The sequence below is a fragment of the Perca fluviatilis genome, chromosome 1, assembly GCF_010015445.1.
Source record: "Perca fluviatilis chromosome 1, GENO_Pfluv_1.0, whole genome shotgun sequence".
Classification (NCBI taxonomy): domain Eukaryota; kingdom Metazoa; phylum Chordata; class Actinopteri; order Perciformes; family Percidae; genus Perca; species Perca fluviatilis.
The window spans coordinates 39,356,183-39,377,137 of NC_053112.1; the positions used below are offsets into that span (position 1 = coordinate 39,356,183).

The 20,955-nt window shown below is 40.8% G+C and overlaps 1 protein-coding gene across 1 annotated transcript; it reads right to left on the bottom strand.

The window, feature by feature from the left end:
• Positions 1–138: 138 nt before the first annotated feature.
• Positions 139–20,932, bottom strand: LOC120556345 (mucin-17). Its single transcript, XM_039795899.1, has 5 exons — positions 20,527–20,932; positions 7,633–7,820; positions 7,470–7,539; positions 4,620–7,306; positions 139–4,240 (listed from the first exon to the last, which is right to left on the bottom strand). The coding sequence occupies exons 1-5, from the start codon at positions 20,795–20,797 to the stop codon at positions 1,586–1,588; spliced, it is 5,871 nt and encodes a 1,956-aa protein (XP_039651833.1). The 5' UTR covers positions 20,798–20,932; the 3' UTR covers positions 139–1,585.
• Between the last annotated feature and the right edge of the window lie 23 nt (positions 20,933–20,955).

A 20,955-nucleotide genomic window follows, 5' to 3' on the forward strand; every position in this document is an offset into this window, starting at 1 on the left:
CAATGAATTGTTCAGGATACTTATTCTATACTTTTTAAAATAATGTAAAAAGGAAATGTTTTACTGGAGAAAATAAAGTTGAGACCTACATTTGCCAAAATCATTTAAAACAATAAAAAAAAAGTGCACAGAAAGAGATTAGGTTGACAAATCAACATTTATTACCGGTTTTCTCAAATGACAGGACCAAGAACATATACATCTTCATTTGATGGCAATGAAAACGGTGTAAATTCAGAATATGAACAATGAAATGAGGGTCAGAATTCTAAATGGATGGGTCAGCAACAGTGGTCTAAATGTTAGCACTGAACACAGAAAATGGAAAACAAGCTTCAACTGTGTCTTTAAGAATGAAAAAAAAAATAAATAAATAAGGATTTATCAAAGCAATGCCATTTAGTCTGTTGTAACAGACACATCCTCTTTAGGTATGTTTAGACCCATCATGACAGGAAAATTAAAGTAAAGTTAACAGACGTGGATTTCTTCATGGCGGCGTCATCTGGGGGTGTCTGCTCGAATGGAAAATGTATCAACTTTTAACAATAAAACCGTTTGCTTATCCCGAGCTGCGATGGCCATGAGGTTACATTCATGGATTTTCTGCAAAACTGCAAAAACTGTCAAACTCAATTCCATTGTGAACAGTTGCGATAAAACCAACAGAACATGTAGGATAGTAAAAATGTGTGTTTTTTTTACATGATGTTTGTATGTCTAAAACAGATGTTTCATGTACATGATAAAGGCTACTTGAGGTTAATGTTAATTTACCTTTGCATTTTTTTTTAAATAACATTACAATATCTACACCATCTTGGGGCTGTGTACACAACTAAACTTGTTCAAATAAACTGCATTCACCATTGTATCTCTACTATTTGTTTCATAATGCTTCAAAAAATACACTATGTTTTAATACTGGTTCACAGGTGATCTAACCAGTCTGAAAATAAAAATGAATTATTAATTTAAATAAATGCTAAAGTGTATAAAAATACACTTTTACATGTGTGTAATCTTAGAAACCAAGGTTGAAGGTATTGTCAGAACACATCATGCTTACATGCTTCACTTTTCTGTACCCTGTGAAGAGCACATAGTGCTCTAAAGAAAATTCTTCATAATGATAAAAAGTTTAACATCTTGGGAAATGCGCTCATTTGTTTACTTGCAGAGAGTTACCACTCTCACAGCTGTGCATACAATATGGATCTGGAGCCTGGAGACAGTTTATCTCAGCATAAAGACTGGGAGCAGAGGGATATAGCAAGCCTGGCTCTGTCCAAAGTCTCTGAAGCTCTTTAATTAACCATGTCCTATCTTCTTTGTTTAATCTGTACGCAGTTTACAATTCAAACGCTTTAGATGTGCTGCGTTCACTGCTCTTACGCTTAGCAAATCCCCTCCTTGCTCCAGCTCCATACGCACACATTGTTTTACAAACCCATTGCATCAAAAGAATAAAACTGAACTGATCCCTTTCGCACCAAGTTCTCTAACATCACAGCTTTGTATCTGTCAATATAAAAAGTCATTAACATTCTCAGTGGAGCAGGGAGGCATCTTGAATGTCCATCTCTCATTGGATTTTATGTACATTTTTAACATGCTTTTTCACGTGGCCTGACTGCGAGAAGTGCTTCGGGCAGTGTGGGCAGGCATGTGGTTTCTCCCCTGTGTGGGTATATTTGTGCCTTTTCAGGTTATTAAAGTCTAAAAATCCTTTTCCACAGTACGGGCACCAGTGCCTCTTCTCTCCATTATGCCACCTTAAATGCACATTGAGTTCTACCCTCCTTGTAAATGTCCTTCCACAGAGGTCGCAATGGAATGGTTTCTCTCCAGTGTGGATCCGTATGTGGGCTTCCACGTCTCGTTTTGTGAGGAAACCCTTGTTGCAGATCTGGCAGATGAAAGGTTTAATCTTGCTGTGCACCATCTGGAGGTGTTTGGTGAGGCCAAAACTATAGACAAAGCCCTTCCCGCACTTCTGACAGATATGGATCCTACCATTGCGGTGCACCCGGCCATGCCGTTTAAGACATTTTGAGTCTGGGAAGTTCTTCCCACAGAGCGTGCATGAGAAGGGCCGACGACCTTTGTGGAGACTGACGTGGCTTTCCAGGGCGGCAATGCTGCTGAGGACACGTCCGCACTCCCCACACTGGTTCTTGAGCAGACGCCTACCAATGACTGATAAAGGCTGTAACGGTGATACAATAGGTGGTGCTCTGACAGGTATGGGGGAGAGAGGAACACTTGGGGGGGGGGCTGGCTCTTTCTTTTTTTCTGCCGGAGGCGTCTCAATGACATGCGTCATTTGAGGAGGAATCCACACACCTTTAACTTTAATTTTTTTCACGGTCTCGCAGCAAGCACGGTTCTCTGCTAACTGGTTGGTTTGAGCGCCATTCTGCAATTGCGACTGACTAGCATTTTTCATTTTTGCTATGGTTTTGGCTTTTGCTGCTTTTGCCAACTTCTTAGCATTCGCCACTCTTAAATTCTTTTGAGGACTAGGACCATCTGGACTTAATCTGGGTTTCTTAGCAGGTGTGGATTCCCCTGTCCTAACAGGACTGAAACCACCTTTCGCCAGTTTAGGCCACCTAACACTTGGGGAACCTGTATCGCTCTTCTCGTTTTTGGTACTAGCATCATCTGTAGTCATGCTATACCTAGGACTGGAAGAATGAGCCTCCCTTTTGCCCTGCTGACTGCTAGAACCGTCTTTAGTGAGGGTACACTTCCTACGGCAGAAGAAATTTGTTCTATTGGTAGGCAATTTAGGGGTAGTACCAATTTCATACCTCTTAAGGATCACAGACGTGGTTTTAGCACTTTCCTCAATTGAGCTAGACCTCCTAGGACTCACTGGAGTCAACATTGTCTTTTTTGAGTTAGCACTCTCTTTAGTTGAGCTAGACCTCCTAGGACTCACCGAAGTGGATTTGGTCTTTTCAGAGCTGTCACTTTGTTCAATTGAGCTAGACCTCCTAGGACTCACCGAAGTGGATTTAGTCTTTTCAGAGCTATCACTTTGTTCGATTGGGCTAGACCTCCTAGGACTCACTGAAGTAAATGTAGTCTTTTCAGAGCTAGCACCTTCTTCAATCAAGCTAGACCTCCCAGGACTCACTAAACTGGATTTTGTCTTTATAGGGCTAGCACTTTTAGAGTAGGCACTTTCATTAATTGAGCTAGATCTTCTAGGACTCACCAAAATGGATTTTGTCTTCTCAGAGCTAGCTTTTTCTTTAATTGAACTAGACCTCCTAGGACTCACTGAAGTGGATTTAGTCTTTTCAGAGCTAGCTTTTTCCTTAATAGAGCTAGACCTCCTAGGACTCACTGAAGTGGATTTTGTCTTTTCATAGCTAGCTTTTTCCTTAATAGAGCTAGACCTCCTAGGACTCACTGAAGTGGATTTAGTCTTTTCAGAGCTAGCTTTTTCCTTAATAGAGCTAGACCTCCTAGGACTCACTGAAGTGGATTTAGTCTTTTCAGAGCTAGCTTTTTCCTTAATAGAGCTAGACCTCCTAGGACTCACTGAAGTGGATTTTGTCTTTTCAGAACTAGCACTTTCTTTGTTTGAGCTAGACCTCCTAGGACTCACCGAAGTGGATTTGGTCATTTTAGAGCGAGCACTTCCTTGAATTAAGCTAGATCTCCTAGGTCTCAACAAAGTGGACTTGGTGTTTTTAGAGTTAGAACTTTCTTTCATTGAGCTAGACCTTCTAGGACTCACCAAAGTGGATTTTCTTGTTTTGGAGCCTGCACAATCTCTACCTGAACTAGACCTCCTGGGACTCACACGAGTGGATTTTCTAGTAGCCTTAAACCTCCTAGAACGGACAGAAATTGGTTCTCTATCAGTCCTTTTGGGTTCAACACCGGCTCTACATAGTCCAGATCTCCTAGGACTAACAGATGCGGAATCATTAGTTGTCTTTTCTGGAGTTGTTACATCTTCAGTTGCACCTGAGTTGTTTGAGCTGAGGCAAATAGATTCTCTAGATGTGTTTTTAACATTTGGACTGTCTTTCTCCAATCTAGGTTTCTTGTTGTTTACAGTGGGGGTCTCCATTTCTCTGTGTGGTTCTGGATTTGTTATTGCTCTTCTTGCTTGCAAGTGAGGTTTGAAATGACTTCGGAGTTTGGCTACAATGCCTTTCCTTTGTAACCTTTTTTTCTCACTGGAGCTGGTGGGCTCTACATGGTCATCAGAGGAGGCCTTTAAACAAAAAGGAAAGAACAATAAATACATTTAGCAAAAAAACACATGCAGAGCAATGCTAGAGTTCCAGCTAAATGTGAAAAAGTACAAACATTCACGTGGAATTGATGACCATTAATGCTCTTTACAATACGTAATTCTAGTTATTTATTGTACAAACTTGTCACATTCCAGACTAAGTTTAGACATAACTTGCTTTTTTTTTTTATTTCACATAATTGGAAATAGTGTTGACCACTTAGTAAAAAACAATCAATAGCATCACAGCCATGGTTAATTATTCCTAGCACTATAGGCTTCCTGAATGTGTAAATAATATTGTATCCCCACGACAATCATATTGCTAAACAGACAGGATTGTTTACTACTACATTACCTGTTTTGGTTCTTGCGTAACAGGGGACACTCTCAGCTGTGCCAGGAACTGAGCTTGAGTCATTTGTAATTGAGGCTCAGGTGTTTTCTTGGTGGTGATGGAGGTAAGACGTACAACTGGAGATGATGGTTTCTCTTCTATAGGTGGGTCAGTAGGTAACGCACAATCTTCGAATATTTCCTCATCAATATTAAAAGTAGGTTCGCCAGCTGCACCAGATACAGTCAGCGCAGTCGTGTTGATGGCTGTAGTTGAGTTCTTTAAAACTGTTGCCGACACCTTGGATGGCGTAGATGGCTGCACATACGCGCTGTTGGATGACTCTTCCAAAATGGTGTCGTTTGAGGATAAAGATGCATTCTTTTGAATATCATTTGGCTTCTCTGACATCTCAGAGGTATCTGCAGACAGAGCAACGGAAGTTTCTTTTACACTGGGACAAATATCAGTGGATAACACAAGTGCCTCTGCTGGCTGTGTTGATATGACCGCAGATGATGGTTTCGTTTGTGTGATATCTTTTTTGAAAATGCTTTGAGTTTTAGAAGACCCATAAGTAAGCAGTCTTGAGACTAAAACTGCTTCTTTGGGTGATACTGGAAATGGGAGCCTGGTTAATCTGACCACGGCAGTGAGTTTTTTCTCAAAAGTCGTGGGTTCCGCTGGCAACAGGGAGGTTGGCACCAGCCCCACTGACTTGTTTAAACTAGAACGGGCTTCTGTAAGTGCATTTACTGTTTCAGAACCAGCGTCAATTTGTTCGGGAGATTCCAAGTTGAGTATTCCGTCCAGTTTTGTGCCCACTTTATCTGAAGCGTTTTGCGTGTCCACAGAAATGCTTAACTCCTGTGATGAAGGAGATGACAACTGCGACGATGACACTGTAACAGGAGCAGATGATTTGGCTGGGTCAGGCTTGGTTGTCGTAAGAATGCTCTGCGACTGCTGTTTCTTTGACGCCACAGCTGACATCTGTCTCGGAATTACAATTGTTATTTTTGGGTGTGGTAGAGTTCCTGACTGTGGGTCTGTTGAGGTGGCGGTCGACTGTGAAGGGACAACGGGAAGCATTTTATTGGACATAGGGTGTGTTGTTTTCTGAGGATCAGAGGCCAGGGAAAGTGTTCCGAGAGGCAGACCTGCAGTTGTAGAGTGTGGAAGTGAAGTAATGCTCTGTGCAGCAACGACTGTTGACAAAACAATAGGAAGCTGGGTTGGAAACAGTGCTGCTATTTTGTGAGGTATTAAGGAGGATACTGATTTTGGCATGGCAGTTATTTTATGAGATACTGCCTTACCCGGTTTGCTGGCTGCTACCGATGTTATTAGAGGATGGGGAGGGTGCTGCTGATGTGACTGCATACGTGTATGAACAGCAGCAGTTGATGAGGGCATTGAAGATGTAGTAGCATTGGATAGAGTGACCGTATGCGGTTGTTTTGGTAGGACAGCCTTGATGTGGGTCTGTGCTTTATTGGTTAGGGTAGCATCTGCAGTAGCGGGAGCAGCACCAAGTTTCTCTATTGTCGATTGTGTTGTAGTGGACACCTCGGTTATGGCCAAATTCCCTGCAGCTTCATGAGTTTCAACAGGAAACGGTGGTGTCTGTGGCTCAGCTGGGATCTCATCCCCTGTTGTTGTGGACACCTCTGTTATTGGCAGATTGCCTGCAACTTCATGAGTTTCATCAGGACATGGCGGTGTCTGTGGCTCAGCTGGGTCCTCATCCACAGTTTGTAAGGTACCAATACTGGGGGAACACTGGGTTTGAGGTGGGGTTGCCATTGTTTCTGGAGAGGAGAACATATTTTCTACCGTTGACTGATTCATGGCTTCAACTAATAGCATTGCATCCTGAAGAGTTACAGAGCTGCTGCGTCCTCTGGGCTGAACAGTGTTTTGCGTTTCAATTACTGATGAAACTTCAGTGGACGGAGCCTGAACTGCCTGTTCTTCAATTTCCATCGAAATTTGTTGAGATTCTGATTTTTTCGGTTTTTCCTTTCTAGAGGAACATCTTCTACTTAAATAACTACTTCTACTTGACGATTCTAGTGAAACAGGCGGAGAACCAACTTCTTTCACTGGCTGATTCTGACATGTGGCTTTCTTTGGTGGACGCCCTCTTCTACGTCGTACAGGCAACTCAGGCTGGGGACTTGACTCACCAACTGCCACACCACTTTTTAATTCTCCACATGCTTCTCCTTTTTTGAGTGGTGTAGGTTGTTCCAACTGTTCGTTTGTAGATTGCACATCTGCATATCGTTGCAGAGTAACATCGGCCTTGTTATTAACTGAGGTTTTGTCTTTCGCTCTTTGACACAGTTGGGGTACCACTGATGGTTGCTCCTTTTCAAGAGGTTCAACCTCTGGTTGATGCTGAGCAACCTCCAATGGGCGTTTTTCCAATGCAACGGGTTCTCCATGTGTTTCTGATATCTTCTGACTGACTTGAGACTCTTCTTCCATATTGTCTTTTATTGCAGCGAGTGAGAGGACTAGTGAATGCTCTAATCCAGACGATTGGTTCTGGGCTCCTTCACTATCCATTCCCAAACAGGGTGGTTCGAGGGCCTCTCGGTCCTCTTCATCTTTTACATGTAAGGGTATTTCTCCAATTGAACATACATCCTTAATGAGAGGCCCTTCATTGTCAGCTCCACAAGCAGAGGCCCATGGTGAACCTAGGGACAGCAGTGATAGAGACATCACAGAGGAAACATGAGAAGAAAAAAAGAAAATAAAGAAAAGGTGAGTATGTTTAGTAGTGAAGCTTAACACATTTTGTAAATGTTGACAAATTATCAAACTATAGTTGGGAAAATAAAAGTCAGTTTTATTCCTGACCTGCGTTATCAGTGGGCTCAATTTTCTCCTGCACCAGGACAGACTGCAGAGGAGAATCATCATAAGTGTGCTGCAGAGGGACGACAAAAAAAATCTGGTTTGAGAAAACAAACTATAAATAAATGGGAAAATAAATGTTTTTGTTGCTAAAATACACACATACCTCTTGTTTAACACACACTTCTTGTTTGACAAGTATAATGGGCCTTTGCGTATTCGGCTCTCCATAGTTGTGGTCCTGCAAACTGTAGTACTCTACCTCCTCATAACGGCATTGTTGCTCTTGATTTTGCAATGAGTGCCTCAATGGTTGACATTGCTCCACCAGCACCGTGCGGACAGGAGCCAGGTCTGTACACATGAACACACAAAAAACAAGATTAAGGTCCTGAATCTTCAAAAAAAAAATTTTTTATAACGCTACATCCCCAAATGCTGTTTGGTTTAAGTCAAAGAAGCCTCATCCACCTTCACTGGTTCCCAATTAAATCCCGCATCACATATAAAATCCTCCTTCTCGTCTACAAATCCTTCCCGGCCCCCACAGTACCTCTCTGACCTCCTCCATCCATACACCCCAACCTGAAACCTGCAGTCCTCAGACGCTGACCTGCTCTCCATTCCCCACATCAGACTCTGTACCTTCGGAGACAGAGCCTTTAGTGTTGCAGCCCCATCCCTCTGGAACACCCTCCCTGCAAATATCCAAAATGCTACTTCCCTGGACATTTAAAAAAAAAAACACTCCTGAATCACTGTTTATGACAGCCTACAACCTCCTTTAGCTTAGCCACAGTAATTCTGTAAAGTGTCTTTGGGTTTCATGAAAGGTGCTATATAAATACAAGTTATTATTATTATTATTATTATTAATAATATACAAAAAGCTAGCTTGCCTGATCGCCGATTACAGCTAAAATATATAGTAGAAAGGCTAGGACAACAAAGGCCAGAAACCAGACTTATGAATAATACATATGGACAAAAATACACCATTTCCTAAACAACTGTTATTTATAAAATAAAAACAAAGTGCAGCAAGACAGCATGTTCACTATGCAGTGTTATATGTATTGTTGTAATAAAAAATGTAAATAAATCTGGGTCACGAAATGGTTGCCAATTGACTCAATCTGGTTTCCAAGGGCAACTGTTACTGTTGTCCCAACAGTGTTGTTGAAACCCACACTAAAATGTCTAAAAACAACTATATCCATGTTATATAATTTGTTGAGTTGTGTTCTTACACTATACCAGATGTTCACAACAATGTAAAACCCAGAGAAACCTGTAATTTTTTTTCAATGACACACAACGTTTCGTTTGGCCTGTCAGTGGAGTCTCATAACCTTTGACCCCTCTAGTAACTGTTACTTCCATCAAAACATGGGAACCCAGGTAATACGTTCGAGAGTAATTATAAATCATACAATGTCACAGAAGGAATTATACTCCGTAAACTTAACGACTACAACTTTCTAGGCCGATTCCGATTTCCTATACATATACATAACCCATTGCTATTGACAGGACATGTAATGCTATTAACCCATGTGTGTTAATTGTATAGCCTTGATAGGCTGAAAACAATAGACAGCGCTGATGGTTACGTTAGCACGCATATAACCATAGTAAATCAAAGGCAACATGCAAGCTACCTTCATATGTTAAGCTAAAGGTCAATGGTTTTGGCTACTACTTAGCCTACTGCAGGGCTATTGAGGACACACCTACTGCACAGATAATTTCTAAAATTCAACATTCTACAGCAGACTGAAGCTGATTGAAGACAGTACTGCATTTGAGCCCAAGGACTACATCCCATCCAAATTCCCATAATTTCTATTAATTCCCATGAAAGTTTCCAAATTGGAAGGTTTCCAAAATTCCCCAGCTAAACTTTCCATGGAAAGTTTCCGCCCCTTTGCAACCCTAAACTACATTTGGATGATCCGTCGGGAAACAGACCATATTAGATCCCAGGCACCTGAGTCCGAACAGCAGCCATCTGTAAGTCTCTTAACGTTACTGGTGTTCGTGCCAAATCTCCCGGTTGAAAATCTTCGGCACCAAAACGAGTAGTTAAGATTGCAAAAAGGGAAGGGGGACATACTTCCAGGCAGCCGGGAGATCTTCTGCACAACAATGGCTATCGGACGTCTCCACCGCCACGGAGACTCTGCCAGCTATCCCTACGCGCGAAACTTGTTTCTGGTGTTATTGAGTAACGTTACAACAAACCCCTTTCCTTTGGTGCTGAAAACATCTAAAAGGTGACACCGACATGTGAAATATATTGTGATGTTGTAGTTTTAGCTGCTGGCTAATGTTAGCTTGCATGCTCGTTAACTGGACAGCTACCAATACAAAACAAAATCACAAAAAACTTGAAAAACTGCAGCCATTTCATATGAATGAAATTGATGAACATTGTTTTAAATCGTGATTACGACTTTGGCTCCTAATGATGAAAAAACAAAAGTAAACAAAATGAAGAATTTTTTGCACATTTGAACGTTTTGCAAGTAAACCCATATTTTGTCTTCTGTGTTCGGAATAGAAAAAAAAGTTAAAAACGGGAAAAGTATTCAGGGAAATTTCACAGTTTTTTAAATTCAATAAATGCAACATACAACAAACTTTTCAAAAGTACTGTAATCGTGTAAAATAATAATAATAGTGATTTCAATGTGGACCAAAATAATTGTGATTATGACTTTTTCCATAACCGAGCAGCCGTCACGTAAATAAAACTTACATTGATAAACTTGTCCGTGAACAGATACATTTTATTTGGGAATGGTGTCCCGCGAGATTAAAATGTTACGATATTTCTCGTTGAGGTTAAAACATTTTTAACGTTAGCTGTCAGCATTTTAACTGTGTTTAATCCAGCTGCTAGCTAAAGGTAGGCTAACATAACCTGCTGTCAGGTGTAGTGTGAAATGAAGCATAGAAATTTCTGTTCTTATTCGGTCTCGTTACTACCGTTTAGGTCGGCACATAAGTGCAGAATTACGTCGGTACTGCTCAGGAGCGATTCATGCTAAATCAAATCGGTGCCAAATTTCTTTCTGCATGTTTCACAGAGAGCAGGCTCAGTACACGCACACACACGCCACCTCTGCAGGTGTTAAAGTCTTTTTAAACCGGTTATTAATATGTAGGCCTGGTACACTAGTCAGGCTTATGCATTGTCAATGCCACTATAAGCATGTGGTTGTTGTTACGTGTTCGGTCCACTAGAGCTTCTAACATTAGCATGTCCTTGAAGGGGACCTACGTCATGGCGCGTTGCACACAACTTTGTTTACATTCATTTTCCACCACGAGCACACAGCTACAAACACAAATCCACAGAGAACTCTGTAATGAAACATTATCTAACAAGTGTAGTGAAGCAGCATTGTTGTAAAGGCTAACGGTGCTCAGTTAGCACAATGACATCATGTTAGAAAGCACAGTCGAAACGATTTGTCATAAACTAAGTAACAATAGTGTTAGCCATGATGCTAACAGCATTAATAACTAAGCCAAACGGTGCGGTCACTACTATTTTAGTGATTTAGAATAAGTAACCTGTTTCTTGCAGATTTTCACGAGAATAAAGCTATTAAAAATATATGAAGTCAAAGCTAACTCTGAGAGCTGTAGGGCAGCTAACATAAACTTTAGCTGTCTCCATGAAGCTCCCAGCTAAGCTAACGTTACTATAATTTGCGACGCAGTTAGGAAACAAGAACGAGCTCACTAATCAGGTCTGTATGCGACCAAAATTTGTAAGGGTGCGACTGAGACGGAGGTAGAGCCTACCGAGCCTGAGCTAGAGACTCAAAATAAAAAAGGGAAAAACATATACATTTCGTAAAGACTGGTTAGACCATTTTCCTTGGTTAAAGTTTAATAATAAATAGAACGTAATGCACTGCATTTATTGTAAAGAATGTGGCCAGAGAATGGCAGGGAACAGTGCATTTGTAAGCGGATCAACAACGTTTCGAATTGAAACGCTGAAAAAGCACAATATAAAAATAAAAAATAAAATGCACTTCATGCTGTGATAAGTGGGTTACTAAAGTGATCCCAATCCCAGCTGCATTTCAGCAGCAGGCAACAGCTATAAGGTCCTCAGAACAATCACAGATGATAATAAAATTCAACGTCACCTATAACCAGTGTTTGGAATAACGCCGTTTAAGAGAACGCCGTTAGGTAACAACGTTATTTTTTCAGTAACAGGGTAATCTAACTAATTACTTTTCCCGTCGTTACAATGCCGTTACTGGACGTTAAACGCATTCATTGAATAAACTGTGTAATCCGAACGCACCCCTGGCTCGCAGCTAGTGATGAGGTGGGTTAATAACGAGTTAAGCGTTTATGATCGGCTAAGGTAGAGTCATGTTTCATGGTAGCCAATCAGAGCCAGTGTTTTTACACACATGCCAGCACACAAGCCACACACACACACACACGCTAAACAGAGATTCGATGAAGCAGCAGAGATGGCGAGTCAGGAGCAATCCGATGAAAAGTTGGCATTTTCAAGGTGGAGATATAAGCACTACTTCAAATCGTGGTCCGAGGCAAGTAACGTGCATGTAATGTGTACATTATGTCCAGGAGCGAAGACTTTGTCGACTTCCGTTATAAGCAACTCTAATTTAATGAAGCATCTCACAACGACACACGTATGTACAAAGCTAGTGGCCAAAAACACCGATACCTCCACCACAGATGATAGCTCGCCATCCACTAGCAAAGAAGGACTCAGAGCAAAGTTTACTTTTGTTGTGAACAAAACACTTGGAAGTACAGGTTGTTTACTTGACCAGTTGTCTCAGGTTGAGAGAGTTTGATTTAATTTGCTAGAGTTAAATGCACTTTATATGGTGTAACGGTTTACTTTTCGTACAAAGATAATACTTGAAGTGCAGGCTAAACCTCTTGCTGTCTGTCGAGGTGCAATAAATATCGAAAGTTATGTACGAACACCTGTCTGTTCTACTCATTTCAACTGACTTGTGAAAACTGCTATATATAGTTACTTTCCCTTGTAACGAGTTACTTTTATTATAGAGTAATTCAGTTACTAACTCAGTTACTTTTTGGAACAAGTAGTGAGTAACTATAACTAATTACTTTTTTAAAGTAACATTCCCAACACTGCCTATAACATCGCAAAAGAAGAGCCATTCACTAAATTTAGATCGGAATAGGGCTGGGCGATATGGCTGAAAACTGTATCACGATATAAGTGTTTCATATCGGTCGATATCGATAATTATTGATATTTTTTATGACCTATTTAAAATAAGGACCAGGAGAAAAATATATTAAATTTAAACATTTTTATTTTAAACTTAACCTTGCTCAGATTATAAACCCCTCAGTTATAAAAGCAGAAATGTCAACACAACCATGGAAACCACTCAAATAATTAAAATGTAAACATAAGTCTAAAATCACAGTGAAGAAAGAATAAGTAAGAATTGCTTAATAAGGTGTAATAAAATGGTGCAAAGTGTTAAATATAAACATAGAGAAACCTGAAACCTGAGAAGAACTATTTTCTGCAGGTTTAGTGCTAGGTTGGTAACCTGGCTTCTGGACAGTGCTCAGCACGTCTGCCTCCGTTATTTCTTTGTAGCGTTTAGTAAGGCGCTGATGCAGAGTACCTCTCCATGGCGGTCTGCTACTTGTTCGGTGTAGCAGCTGCAGATGTTGTTGGACGTTGCTGGCGAATACGGCTTTGCTCCAAAGTGTGAGCGCGGCTAAGGTGGTAAAACAAGTTTGCGGTAGTGTTAGTGGGGACGACGGTCAGACTTATAAAATCCCCAAAACTGCCATACTGACTTTTCCTGTTTTATCAACAATTTCCTCGCTCGCTGCGGCACTCACTTTCCACTTATCGCTACACGCCGCCGGTTCTGTTATTGTAGAATGGTAGAATCCAACACGAGACAGCGATGTGGCGCAACCAAACTTGATACTGTTACATGATTGGCTGTTAGAGTGTCACTCCCTACGTTGCTAGGTTACCAGAGAGTGAGTGCCTTTGTTCATGCAACCAAACTTGCTTCGCAACTTCTGGTTTCTTCCGAAGAAGAAAAACAAGTTATCGAACGTTTTATCGAACGCATTTTCTATTGATATTGATTACGTGTCTATCGCAATACATATCGTTATCGTTTTATCGCCCAGCCCTAGATCGGAAATTATTCTGATGAAGAAAAATGGATTAGACGTGAACCCGACGTACAGCAATGACGTCGCATGTGCCCAATTTATTGGGGTAATAGCCTACACATAAAAAAATAAAGAAAAGACGACTGTTGCCATCGCGAATTCCACAGACATGTAATTTATGATCGACGGTGACACAGACATTTCCACGAAGGAGTGTGTGATTGTCTACAGCCGGATCTTGGGGATAGGGAGACTGGTCAATATACTAATTGGACACATTGAAGTGGAGCATGGTCATGCACATAAACAGTAGCACTTTCTATTTTGAAATGTTTTATTTTGCTTAAAAGGCAGCTCAGTGAAATATTTATTTTTATATAGGCCTGTAGCGATGTGTCGATGTCAAATTTTTGCGTTGACGCTTCGCAACAGCTCGCCACACACACGTGGGAGACCAAAACATTGCAGAATGGAGAACGAAACAGCAACCTCCTCACATAATTCCCAACAAAGCCCTGCAAAAAGCCCCAATAAAAGAAAAAGTCCTAAAAAAACAGCTCGCCCTAAATCATCGAAGGTATGGGAATACTTCAAATTTAGTCCCAAACGTAAAAGGTGTCGTTATTTGCGCTCTTTGCCAAATGGAGTTGGCATACCACACCAGCACAACAGCAATGTGGGAGCATCTGAAACGGAGGCACCCCATTGTCACTAGTGAAGGAGACAATAACAAATAGTACTAACGTTGGCTAAATTAATTTCATGTTTGCGTAGTGTGTTGTGTAGCTTGAGCTCTGCGCACTTTGGTGGTGCTAGCTAACTATCTTAGCTCTCCGTGCAGTTTGTTCGTGCTAGGTTAGTAGCTAACGTTAACGTTAGCTAGCTACTGGCGCCTAGACAGCTGTGTTTAGCTAACGTTAGTTATCATCTAATGTTGGCTTGAATGGTAGCTAGCTTACGGCTGCAGAACACAACTATCTATAGTAGCTAACGTTAGCTAACGTGAACATTAGCTACTAACATAGCACGAACACACAGAGAGCTAGGATGCATTTGTTAGCCTAGCACCACCAAAGTGTACAGCTGCTAGATCTAGCTAACGGTAGCAAGCAGATTGCAGTAGCTTTGTACAGGAGTGATTTATGGGATATAAGTTTTTATATTGTGTTAAACACGCTCAGGAATGTCTATACTGCACTGCACAGTGTTTTTTTGCACTACAACTTATTAATTTTTTAGAGTTATGTTTGTACTGTAAAAGAGTAAACAGGCTGGCCTTTCATTTTGTATAACAGTAAATACTTGTATTTATTTAATTTTGTGTAAAGCAGAAGATTTTTTGCTGTGCAAAACTGTTTAATAAAGTATATTATTAAGATTTTTTGGCATTTATTTGAGATACATTATGGTTTTTATTAATCGAGCAACAGAAAAATAATCGTTAGATTAATCGTCCAATCGATAAAATAATCGCCCGATTAATCATTTAATAATCGTTTACCCCAGCCCTATTTTTATATACAGTATAATTGTGCTTCAAAAAAAAGTATTCACCAACACATTATTCTTGTTTAAAATCATTTACATAATATATATGAATGTATATGGAGCGTGATAAAAAGGTGACCTTGAAATTGTGGCGTTAAAGGCACGCAAGGAAAAAAGTTAGGTGCACCAGTGCAACTGAGGCAAAAAAGGTTATTCTGGAGCCCTGCTAATGTTAACATAAGCACTTCGGCTAGGTGGATGTCAATTTTAAAGTTTGATAAAATTATTTCCCGTCCTTCCAATTTCCAGCCTGTCACTCCCCCCTGTACTAACGTTACTCGGTACGTAACGTTTTTGCTCTGTGATGTTGTACTATCATTACTCGGTACATAACGTTAGCTTAGATCTCACTCAATGCCTTGTTTCTCACTTCCGCTAACTTATTGTTCATAAGACGTGACATGAGAGACACATGCAGGTGGCCAAGGCGAGAAGAGGGAGATTAGCTAAGGTTAGTAGGGGTGGGGGGGAAAATCGATACAGCATAGTATCGCAATATTTTTCGTGGCAATACTGTATCGATACACAGATGCCAAGTTTTGATCTTTTATGATATATGTGTTGGTCAGTCTGTCTGCTTGACAATCCCATTTTGCAGCAATAAAATTTAAATGAGATGAACAAACAGAGAAATGTATCATTTAAGATTAAACAGATGTTGACAAAATTGTCCTTTTGGGACATAATTTGAAATTGGGAAAAATTTGAAGTTGGAAAAAAGGTAGTACATTGCAATATATCGCAGAATATTGCGATATGTTTAAAATCGCAATATCGTATCGTGACATAGGTATCGTGAGGCCTCTGGTGATTCCCACCCCTAAATGTTAGCCAACATATTTCTGTGTTTCCCATACATTAACCAGACTGTGGCGCCCTAATTTGTCCCGCCACAGTTAACTAACGTCACAGCATTCACTGCAGTTATCCACAAGTCAAGACACAATTTTATCAATGTACAACAGCAAACGGTGAACTGCAGAAGTTACCGTTGCTATTTAATGTTAATCTAAGGTTAGCTAACGTTAGCTGTCAGTCTCCTCTCCCAGTTTGTGTTGACAGACATTTCTGGTGGCTTGTGTTAACGTACATAATGTTATGTTTACTTTAACGTTATACAATGTTAGCTAACGTTAAAGGGAAGCTATGCCGATTTTTAACCGGTGTTCGTGTGAATGCAGTGTGGGTTAGTAGATAAACAGTGTTTGGCTTCCCTCTCTTGCACTTAACGTTAACTTACATGACAAAATACTTTAGAACTGTTCTTCTGAAAGCTCAGGGACATTTAATGTCCAAATTCTAGGTGCTAAGTTTGTCAATAGGGAGGTAAGAAGAGTTAGAGTATGATATATCTTAATGTGCACCTGTTTTACCTTTTCTCTTTTGTCCTGCAAGTAAAGTATATTTGTAATTTATTTTCACCATATGACCTGTCAGGGATCATCCAGTAGAAACCCTTTTAATGTAATAAATGTTAAAATTAGGGCTGTCAGCATTAACATGTTAACACATTAAGGGCCATTTATTAATTTATTTTCACTTCACTCGGCTTCACGTCGTGCCTAACAGGTTACCATTTTGACCCTTTGCCGCACCTTTACTTATCATCAAGCGGCCATACTTCCTCCTAACACATCCTACTGCTGCAGGCATGATGGAGAAAAACAGCAGCAACACAATTCTGAATGGCGCTTTTTATTTTCCAAAACTCCCGGATGGCTCAGTAGACAAGTCGAAAGCCATATGCACATTGTGTAAAACCGAATTAAAATATCACAGAAGCTCCGTCTTACACGCTATTACTCAACCAACTGAAGTTAGTTGCATTTAATAACTCCTAATGTGTTTTTCGCCGTGGCGGCCGCAGTAATAGAGAGTTACCAGCGGTAACACTGCCAATACAGGTTTCCCTCTCATACTTAACAATATACAGCTGGGTTATAACAATTAAAACTGTAGACGAATGTCGGGAGTTTGGACCAGCGGCGCTGTGTCTCTCCATGTTGCAGGTGAGCCGGCCGGTGTGTGAGTGAATGGGGGCGGGGCTGCACGGAGGAGAGATCCAAACACAGGCACAGCTTTCCAGAAGGAACGGGTCATGTAACGCAACATTAAACCATATCGCTATAAACGTCATTGCTTCGTTAGTGGAGAGGCAGCAGATGCGAGGACGTTAGGTGCACCGGTGCGACCTAGGAAAAATCTTAGTCGCACCCTTACAAGTTTTGGTCGCATTTGCGACCAAATTGGTCGCACTCTCGAGCCCTGCTAATGGTCACTTGCCAAATAGTTTTTGAAAGCATTAATTTATATTTTAATTCGTTTTACAATTGAAATCTAAAGTTGTTCTAAACCATAACTCCGTTTCCCTGGTTACGCCTGAGGATTTGACTCCCCCCTTACTCTTTAAAAGGTGCTCTGCCTCTACACGTATTTCATTACTTTGTGGTAATGTCTGAAGTTCTAACATGGACTCTAACATTTTTTGTGGGAAAAAATGCCTTGGTTACCTTGTTTCAAGCCATCCTAGCGTCGTATAGAAAACCTACAGGAAGACTCAGCGCGATTTCTGCCAGTTCTCATTAATATTCAACGAGCTAAGCTGTTTGAATCTGATTGGCTAACAGCTAGCCAATGAGAGCCTGGCTGTCAGAATCCTTTACCCAGCCCAACTGGGCGAGCTCATGAATAGTAATGAGCTCAGACAATATGATGTCAGACTGACCAGCTTTTGTAATTGGCCTGATTTCTCTGCTTATTTCTTTTCAGTGCCTAGAGCTGACAAAGGAGGTAGCCGTTCCTTTTCACATTCACAACATAACACAAACACATATGGACCTAACATATTTCAAAAACGGTTTTGTGTGGCAGGGCACCTTTAACTAAAAGCTCTATCTCTGTAGGGATAATTTCCAGTCAGTGTGGTGTCTCTGTGCTGGACCAGAGAAAGGTCCTTTCTTCTAATTGCAGCCACCCAAGAAATCCGACGTCTCCTTGTCACATCGGAGACATGCTCTCCTTCATGCTTTTTCCACGTAGGGAAACGAAAAACTAACACAGGGTTCCTACGGTTTCCACGACAATCATGTGAGACACTGGAGCAGTTTTTTTACACAGCTGTGGTTTCCAAGCATTCTAAAATAGTGCGGAATTGTAACAACCTCCTCTGCTAGCAACACAAACAATGAACACGTGCTGGCGGGTATTCTCCCAAAATGGCGGAAGGGGGAGGATGCCGTGATTTCTGGGGGGCGGGGCACTGTATCGGGACGACATCTCCTCATTCTCAATTGCCCAACACTGCACGCAATTCAAATTGGATTGCTGTCAACACAGCCTGCTAATGTAAACAACTTTTTAAAATTTGCCAGAACATGTCGTAGTGACAAATGCTTGTTCAACCAGTTAGCATAAAACCGGTTTAGCCTTGTACACAGGAGTGGAGAAATCAGTAAAGGTTATTATCAGTTAACAATGACCCTTCAAAAGTAATAAAACAGAGGCTTTATTATAATGACACATTTATGATATAATTGCGCATTCTTTTGGAAGGCTGTGTCGGTACACGATCGTGCTGCCTGCACGATCCGTTCTGCGCATCTGCAAGATGTTAAGCGCATGCGCAGATGAAAATCCTGTTTTACGAGGATTTACGACATTAGCTATATAAACTAACGTTAGCTTCCCAATGGAGGCTAATGGCTGGCCGCTACAACTATGTCCGGAAGCATGGAACAAATCGTGCAGTGTCCAGTATCCTCTTGAGTATCCTCGGTAAAACAGGATAACACTGCATGATCTGTTCCATGCTAGCCTCCACCGGGAAGCTAAACGTAACCAAACTAACCGCTAATTCAGCTAACTGCTAGCTAGCTGACAGCTTGATTCAGTCTAAAATAACATTAACTCAAACTAAACACTGGGAAAAGCAGGCAACAGCTAAATTAAAACTTTATAGTAATAACAATAAAGACAAGTATTGATTTGATTGTATTTTAAATGAATGAGCACAAGTAAAGTAGAACTGACGTTACAGCTGTTATATATTTTAACGGTTATTTTCAGGTTTTATTTTGAGGGTCTTTTAAAATTATTACATGCTGTCTCAGCTAGCTGTTAGCTAGCTAGCTAAAGTAACGTTTAAACCAACGACCGGAAGCGTGGAACAGATCTGTTCAGATCAGATTTGTTCCACGCTTCCGGTCGTAGTTGTAGCGGTCTGCCGCTAGCCTCCACTGGGAAGCTAACGTTAGTTTATATAGCTAACAACTAATTCGGATAACCGCTAGTGCAATGTCGTAAATCCTCGTAAAACAGGATTTTCATCTGCGCAAGCACTTAACGTCCTGCACATGCGCAGAACGGATCGTGCAGGCAGCACGGATCGTGTACCGACAGGCTGGACAAAAATATCCACTTACCTGCTAATTAATTAGCCTGAGGTAAACACTAGCTATCAGTAAACAGAAGGTAGTGGCTGGTGTCTGGTGCGTGTGTGTCAGTGTGTGGAAAGTGTTAATTCCGGTAGAATGTTATCGTCATGGGAAAAATACGTTGATAACAGCTTCAGAATTTCAATGTCAATACATTTTTGATTAATCATCAAGCCCTAACGCTGAACCATTTTTACCGTAAACATGTGTAAAACAGCTAGCTTTAAAATAAATTGTTGATAAGCAAAAGCACACATTTTGATGAATGTCAAACACACATAAAATATAAACTATGTGCCTACCTAAATAACTTGTTCTATAATTAATCAGCCTTACATTGTATTATCCACAAACAACCAATTTTTTTGACGTAGCATTCTTTGAAATAGTAATGCTTCTTTTGTTAAGAGATTTTAAAATATTCTGTTTATCACCCATTTCGATTCTAGATTATGTGACTTCAATTCATTTTAACACGAAATAGATGCGACATTTCAGTAGTGAATCTAGGCATACATTAAAATAAGAAGGCATAGTGGTAACGTTGTTAAGGAATGTAACGTGAATACTGTTTGGCAGCGGTTTAGTACTGTATACAAGCAAATTGTCCCAACGGTATTATTGAAAAACGCTGTTACAAACCCGTTAGCCATGATAGCATTGTATGGTTTCCCTCCTATTTTGGATCCCACGCTTAGGATACGACTAAGCTAGGCTAAATTAGCGATACATCAATAGCCAAGAGCTGCTATACGTATCCCACATAACACGAACACAATCATATTTTTAGCTGAAACAGCACATAGCATTATCAGACAGTCAATGTTATGCTCAAAGATTAGATACCAATCTTGTGGTGGGTAACGTTAACAGGCATCCCAACTCACCACATTGAACCGCTCGGTCACGTTTCTCAGAGCCGTCGCTTGGCCCTGGAGGAGGCTCACTTTCTCTGGTGTCAACAGTGGGTTGGTTTCTCTCATTCTCGAATTGGTTGCATTTTGTTTTAAGCTCCTCGTTCTCCTTCTTCATTCTGGATATTTCTGCCTTCAGATCGTCGACCATAGTTTCGAAAAGTTTCGTGGTCTCTGCGATTGCACCCTTCAGCATCCCCTCCATGACGGAGGAGTACTTCGTCTGAAAATCGTCCGTAGACATTTTGGTATGGTTTACCGTTCGTCCGAGTTTCGACAGAAGTCCACTTTTGTCTGTGAATTAACTGCAACGTTATTAAAAGCGAGATATTAGGAGCTGGCTCAACATGGCTGCTTCCTTTCCGTCTGTCCTTTGTGTGACGCACATCGAGGACGTAACGT